Here is an 8,271-nt window from a genome sequence, read left to right on the forward strand (position 1 = left end):
GCTTGCAGTTTGGTGGACTTCACCACTGTTATTTCATTCAGTTGCGAACTATATTAATCTTCCCTTATTTTAAAGGACATTTTAGAATCATCATGAAACATGTAATGCAAACAGATAGCCATGGAAAGCCCTTTAAAATAAAGAAAGAAGTTGTCTACTTTTGCTATTATAGAAAACATAGGGCCTGTGAAACCAACTCCTACTATACGCTACAAGAGTGCAATAATCTTTTGAGTAAGTTTAAAAAAACATTGCGTATAAGTTTGAGAAAGATCTGAGTTTTGTTCAAAGCCATTCATTCAGGGGTTTATTCATAGAGTAAATCCTTGATTAAGTGCTTTGCAGTACACAATGGCAACTTAAGTTTTGCTAGTATATAAAAAATGAGCCATAATTCAATAAACAACATAAGACAACTCATGTCTCAAAATGAAACTCACTGGAACTCTATTAACAACCAAATAGTGTCAACAGAATTAAGCTTTTTGATAAATAAGTATGATTTAAGATGTCAGCATTTACTTGTATAAAACTGTTACAAATACATACATGTACTTAATCATCTTGTCGTCGCTTGTGATGTTTATAAATATGATAAATATTTGCCTCTAGTTGTTACAAATAAAATCTAAATTTAAAACATTAAATAATGACTCAAGTCTTTCTATTGAAATGAAGTGAGTATATTCCTATTTTTATGTTCAGCCTGTAGCAGAAAGTAGCAATACTAATATTACATATGAGTGTTTCATAAAGTAGCGGCAGCATTTGTAAGGCAGCATCCGATGTTTTTCAGATCAGTCTATACTCTATAGTATAGAATTAGAGAATTAAAATAGCTACAAGCATCACGAGGCAAGATGACACGATCATCACTCCTTGATTGGGAGAGTGGCTAGGTGTGATGTCATCATACATCTCTCCTTGATTTGGAGAGTGGTTAGGTGTGATGTCATCATACTCAGTTGGCTGTTTGACTTTAGATCTGTCTGCAATGGACAATGGTAACAGAATATGATAATCTGGAGACAAAGTTAAGCATTTCGTGTAATTAACTTTCTACAACTGATCTGTATACTCATAGAGCTATCATTATGATTACATCCATAGAATTATCTTTATGGTCATATTCATAGAACTATATTCATAGTTACATCAATAGGTATAGCTCTATCTCCTTGATTATACGCTTAGAGTTACAATTACCTCTATGAATATGCTCTCATTATTTGATGTATTTTTAGTAACAAATATTCAAAAACAAATGCCTAAAACTCATTTTAGCAATGCAGTCAAACTCTCTCATCTACATCTGTTTTGTAATCCATGGAGTCTTTACGTTTATTTTGTGAATAATCATTTCTGTAAGGGAAACCATTAATATTAAGGTGAGTAAGAAAGTTATTAGGTGTACCATAGCCATATGATATAGGGAGCAAGCTGCGCTGTCAACTTCAATACATTTCAACTGCTCATCGGCAGCAATGCTAATGTTTTAATAATATTTATTCAACCAAAGCTTTGAATTTAAACCTCAACATTAGTACGGATTTGAATCAATAGAGAACCTAGTTACCTGCATGTATTTAGCATATCAATAGATAGCGGTAGAGAATAACTCTAACAATTATGATATAAGGAGACATATTACCACATGCACAATGGTAGATGCATTTTTATAGTTACCCTAAGAAACTCTGAAAACAGCAACAAAATGTACTAAAATTACCATTGAACCTCAAATACTCAGCTAGAAACTTTACTCACATGATATTACCCACAATCCATCTGGCCCGCCAAGATAAATTCTCTTCGCACTTTGAACTGCCAGAATACATGTAAACCTTTTGTCAACTGGTAGACTCAGAGAAAAGACGTACTCAAGCTGAAGGTCAATGATTCTAAGGTAGGCTCCATTCACAGGAAGTGCTATCAAGACCTTTCCTCCAATCGCTGTCAAGGCGCGAGTACTCATGAACTCTGCTGATGCCAATGGCCCATCTGCTCTACCTCTTTTTCCAGAAGTTAAGGCTTTGGGGGTGGGGATAGGGAAGGGTACAGAGTACAAGTTAGCATATGTAGCAATATACAAAGTTTGTAGCTCTGGAATATAAATTATAGCATTGGGTTCTTTCCAGGCTGGTTTAGGCTGGGCCTTTTTGCCCCCCAACATAAGATCAATACGACTTTGGTTGAAATTTATCATTTTAATAGTGCCATTATCGGTGAGAGGCTCGGAGAGGAAGTAGTAACCTTTTGAATGACCTTTACTGATGTAATCAGGTCGATTAAGTTGCGCTATCTCAAATTTTCCATCGGTCCGGTTGCCGTTATCTCCGCACTTTCCAGTTAAAGTTGACAAAACGAACTGCGATGAAGATGATTGGGAATTTTTACGATGTAACCAATGTAAACAGTTGTTAGCGTCATCAACGAGGATTAACGATGACGTATTATGCGCAACGAAACTTGATATCCCTCCAACACCTTCTTTGGTCAGTTTTTCACGTGATGCCACAGTGATCAGCTGACCATCAGGGGTCAGTGAGTACAGACCTTTCTGGGTTCTTAGCAAAAGATTCCCCTGTATGAGATCATCTTCCTGCATGAAGTTTACATTACTATCATTGGACCAGTAGCTAACTGGTGCTCCAAATTCTATCCTAAAATAAGACAAGACGAGACAATTTATATAAGTGAACTAACATTTAATACATCTAAAATTATCTACTGACTCTTCATCTTTGCTTACTAAGTTCTTTATCAAATCCTCAAACTCACGAATAAATATTGACAAATAATCCTAGTCCTAAGTTTTAACTTAGTCCAAAATGCGCATATGGCAGGTGGTTGGTTCAAGATAACTGAAAGTTGCAGCCTAACTGATCTCAATTGTCAGCATACAACTGGTACACTCTATTAAATTACTTTCCATGTACATGTAGATAGCGTGGTTAAACAACTCCCTAACATTTCAAATTGTAATACCCACAAGTACTAAAATGGCGAAAGAGAGTACTTGCTGCTTATGTCTAGAATTTCTATTCTAGCTGTAGAATAAAGCAAATGTCATCTAATAATTTATTGTTTCATTGCCATCTGTACTACTTTTTTGGAGCAAAACGAAAATTTAACATGTTTCACATGAAAATTGCTACAGATTATAAGTGAAGTTGTGTGCTCCACAGGCATTTTTGTAAAATATGTGAATTTTACTGCTGTTAAACCTTCTGTAATTACGATTGTTCCAGGAAGAGTTATCTAAAAGTGTGTACTTACCCATTGACCTCAATGCTGACAGCTGCGAAATCTATTCCTGAGCCTTTGTTCTGCAATGCATTAACACATTTGCTTGTCATGCTAGTGCAATCATGTAGAACCTCGTATCACGTAGTACACTGTATCATATAGCACACCATATCATATAATACACTGTATCATATAGCACACCATATCATATGGTACACTGTATCATATAGCACACCATATCATATAGTACACTGTATCATATAGCACACCATATCATATAATACACTGTATCATATAGCACACCATATCATATAGTACACTGTATCATATAGCACACCATATCATATAGTACACTGTATCATATAGCACACCATATCATATAATACACTGTATCATATAGCACACCATATCATATAATACACTGTATCATATAGCACAATGTATCATATAGTACACTGTATCATAGAACACCATGTATCATATAGTACACTGTATCATATAGCACACCATATCATATAGTACACCATATACTATAGCACATAGCATCATATAGTATGCCATATTATATAGTATATCATGTCATAGGTATAGTACACTATTAACAACAGAACAAAACAGTGTGGCGGTTGCCTGCTTCTAATATGACAACAGTACAAAAAGCTATGATAATAAACAACATCTAATTTGTGACGCAGCTCGCGCCTTTTTGACTTTAACATATAGTACGGTGCGGTACCATATAGTACACTGTTTATAACATACCAATATAGTGTACGGTATCGTATTGTACACTATTTATATCATACCAATATAATGTACATTACCATATAGTACACTATTTATAGAAGACCAATATGAAATCATTGCTCATTGCTATTATTATATAAATATTTTCGTTTAGATAGTTGTACATTGATACAATTTCAAGTTGTATTTAAGTTCTATTTCAAATTGCCACTTCCCAGGAATGTAGCTTTGAGAGAAAAAATATGCATATAACATACAAAACCTTTACCATATACTTGTATGGTTTACGGAGATCCTTACTAAACTAATACAGCTTCAAGTTTTACAAGGAAATTGATTCTAGAGCATTCATTTAGATAGTTGAGTATCTATGTAAATCCTGACAGATACCCAGCCCTAAAACCATACTTAAGATGTAACACAAACTCAGCTAACACTCATGTATGAACTCATGGACCACCCAATGAGCAAAGGTGTCAATTAGACACACATGTAGATCATTTCAAATAAATAGTTCCTTAGTTCCAGGTATGATAAAAAGCAAAACTAGAAACTTACCGAACAACATACAAGCACCAGTAAAGTTTGCCAAAATATAGACATTGTGACAACTATTGCAGGTGCCTCCCTGACAGTGAAACTCCCAATCCAATGCAAACGTTTCATCTGCACAAATGCCAGTCATTGCTCAGGCTGGCAAGTGTACTGTATCTGGTAAAAGGAGGTGCCAAAATGCTCAGGATATGAATACCTCTTATCTCCTGCCTAATTGATTTCAACAGAGATATCCAGTTAGTATTTTGGCACTTGTAGCTGCTTATAGTTCTTCTGTTGTTAAACCCACTGATAGCAGTTGCCTACTTCTGATATGAGAACAAAAAAGCTACGATAATAAACAACATTTATTTTCTGAGGCAGCTCACACCTTTCTGACCTTTAGCCGAGCTGAGTGGATAATTATAATATTGTAATATTGTTTATTATTATCATAATCATTATTCACCTAATATTACAAAAAGTTTAATAATAAAATATCTGACCATCCACTGAACAGCTCTTTAGCAATGTTACCCATGTTATAAACCTAAATTTGAATATAAAGAGTTGTCTTCTTTTTTATTAAAAAGTGAAGTTTTAGACAGAGCAAACAACTCCTTCCACTACAAGCTGTGATTTCTCACTGTTCGTCAGACTTATTTGAATGACAATATGAACTAATATTCTACAGCTCCGGAGTTCGATTACTCAAGAAAAATTGTTTTTGTTTCCTCGTACTGATCTTTTCAATCCAACATTTTTTTAACAAAGTCAAAACTTTGCCTAGCTTGTCATAATCTGCCATTTTAAAACAAGGAGAGCTGATAATGAGATCCAATATTCTTTTATATAAAGATTCAAAAATGATTATTCAAAAATTTAACTCTATGAAAGATAAAACTCTCTCAAGGATGTAACTTTATGTTATAAAATAATGCAATGTGATATACTGTATGTCAAATATAACTCTATGTAAAGGCACGACTTCAAACCAAGACAACTCTATATAAATATTACCTCTATGCAAAGATAAAACTTTATATAAAGATATGTCTATGTAGTGGCATAACTCTATGTGAATATGTGACTCTCTACTATAATGTATAAATCCATGTAAAGATACAACTATATGTAAAGATATAACTCTATGCAATAAAAACATAACTCTATGTAAATATATAACTATATGTAAAAACATGGTTTTATGTTATGACATAACTCTATGTAAAGATACAAATATGTAAACATATAACGCTCTGTGAACATATGATATTATGTAAAAATATGACATAATATTATATCTGTATAAGATTATGTTACATTTTATAAATTTTTTGAAAAAAAAACTAAATGTGAACATGTAACTTTATGTGAAAGTAGGAGATGCGATGATATAACTCTATGCAAAGATAGAGTACTATATAAAAAGATAACTCTATGTGGAGACGTGATTGGACTGGATGTTGTCTCTATGAGATGTTACACAAACTACATGTAGAATGATTCTGAACGCACTCTGTGGAGGCACTTCCTATATTTGGTGACCTAAAATGGATTTACTGCCAAGTGCTGGCACAAAAAACAGCTCTCTAATAGTAATTTAAAATCTAAGTAATCTATAAAGACAAATATATACGCAAATATAATAAAATTAATCTAAAAAACCAACAAAATATTGATTATAATATATTAAAACAAAAGAACACATGAAATTATACCATAAATCAGTATAGAAATGATAAGTTTGTATGAAATAAGAAAGACAAAACCATTAGAATAACCCTAATATGAAAAAATGCTGCCAATGACAGCAAGCAATAGTCACCTGACGTCTGTTGTTGAAAATAGTGTCCCGTTTGATGCAAGTTGATACTTGACCTCAGCACCTAAGTACACATAAAATATTGCCTTGATATAATTATACTCTCGGCCTCTATGTATCAAGTACAAGAAATGCTCTCAGTCCATGCATTTAGTATAATAACCAATTGAGATCATTTAGCCTCCGTTCCAATGTTCTAGTGAGTCACTATGCGGGGGGGGGGGCAGCTGTGATGCTTGTACTCCTCTTATGCGCTTGGTATTGGCCACATCACAAACATATTTTATATCAGGCCTCTTGTCAGGATTTGAGTTAATGCACTCGGCTATAACAGCTCTCAGCTGTAAGAGGAAAAGGGTTGTTTCCCTATGTATTGTCACATCGCCGTGGCAACTCAATCCATGTGAATAGTGTAAGGTCTATTGATGTCATAATTAACGTGTTAAATGCTGTCAAAAATGATCGACGTAAACAAGTGATGTCTCTGAAAATGCACCTTACTGTACGGTGTATCCCTGAGTTACGATGTCCCTGTTATTTTTTAGCCTTACGATGTCGAACAGATGTATTTTTGCCTTCGCCATTCGACATTGTTTCACCAAACGTGATGACAAAAATTTCTCAAATTCAACTTTGGCAGTTGGTGTTCCAAATACATCGGAATAACAAAAATGTTGATATGCTATTCGCCAAAATCTCTCCAACAACGCTTGAAAGAGATATGATGCTTACTTTCTCTCAGTTCAGCACTCTTTGTGCTTCATCAACCCTTAAAGGCTGACTTGCAACAAACTTCACATTACAGTTATTTGGTATTCAAAGATTCACCATGTCTTACTCTGTTGTGTTGTAGGTGCAAAATATGTGGAAATGTGATTACAAGCTCTTAAAAGCTCCAAAAAAAAACAGCTAATCGCAGCAATCACGATAAGGCCGTAGGTTGGAACCAATTTATTTTGATGACGTACTCAAACAATTCGGTTATTGTTTTGACACGTGATGTTATCACGTGAATTGAAAGGCCAATAAAAGGCTCAATATAAAACTTTTCGTAGCCCTAGTTTATGACTTCATGACAAACACTTCGGGTTTTACCGAAAAGCCCGTATCAAATATCGATACTCGCTACTTTACAGTTTTGTTTCGTCTTGGTCTAATCGTCTAGTCGTAATCTGATCAGGTGACCCATACTTCCTGCCAAACAGCGCCAATAATTTCTGCAGCATTTTTTTTACTATCACAGGTGACCAACAGGCTCGCCATGTTTATTAGAGGATGATATGTACTTCTTCGAGCTAAGGTTACAAAATTAAACATGTTTTTACGGTGGGTTTTGAGATATGAGTGCTCAAAATAGCAGCATTACAATGATGATGAAGTAGAAGCCTAAGTACAATAAACATGGCTTTATTGAATGCGAAAAGTATATTTGTAAAAATATTTCGACAAAGAGGTTGCATGAAAGTCTAAACAGAAGCCATCTTGTTCAGCTATGTCCCATTTGAGCCATTTTGGAAAGGGATTCCAATCTACGGCGTTTTTTTGATGGCTGCGATTAACTGTTCGTTTTGAGCTTTTAAAAGCTTGTAATCACATTTCCACATGTTTTGTACCTACAACACAGCAAAGTAAGACATGGTGAATCTTTTGATACCAAATAACTGTAATGAGATTTTTGTTGCAAGTAAACCTTTACTAATGGGTAAGTGATACGCAAATTGGTGAAAATAAGCAAAAAAAATTTCTGCATGTTAGCATTTAATATAATACTAGATGAATGCCCGACGTTGTACGAGTAATAAAAAATTTTTTGTACAGAAAATTGACTTCTAATCAACATATACATTTGCCATTCTAACTTTTAAATGAAGGTGTTTGTTTATTTCTGTGTTGCACATCTTTGTCATAACTTACAA

General features: G+C 34.2%; 1 protein-coding gene across 2 annotated transcripts; it reads right to left on the reverse strand.

The window, feature by feature from the left end:
- Positions 1–226: 226 nt before the first annotated feature.
- LOC137394685 (uncharacterized) lies at positions 227–4,656 on the reverse strand. 2 transcript variants are annotated; one of them, XM_068081445.1, is made up of 4 exons: positions 4,555–4,656; positions 3,280–3,329; positions 1,881–2,663; positions 227–989 (listed from the first exon to the last, which is right to left on the reverse strand). In XM_068081445.1, the coding sequence occupies exons 1-4, from the start codon at positions 4,597–4,599 to the stop codon at positions 980–982; spliced, it is 888 nt and encodes a 295-aa protein (XP_067937546.1). In that variant the 5' UTR covers positions 4,600–4,656; the 3' UTR covers positions 227–979. The 2 variants fall into 2 exon arrangements, with proteins under 2 accessions (XP_067937546.1, XP_067937545.1); XM_068081444.1 differs by having other exon boundaries at positions 1,768–2,663.
- Positions 4,657–8,271: the final 3,615 nt, after the last annotated feature.

This window comes from Watersipora subatra, chromosome 4 (genome assembly GCF_963576615.1).
Source record: "Watersipora subatra chromosome 4, tzWatSuba1.1, whole genome shotgun sequence".
NCBI lineage: Eukaryota > Metazoa > Bryozoa > Gymnolaemata > Cheilostomatida > Watersiporidae > Watersipora > Watersipora subatra.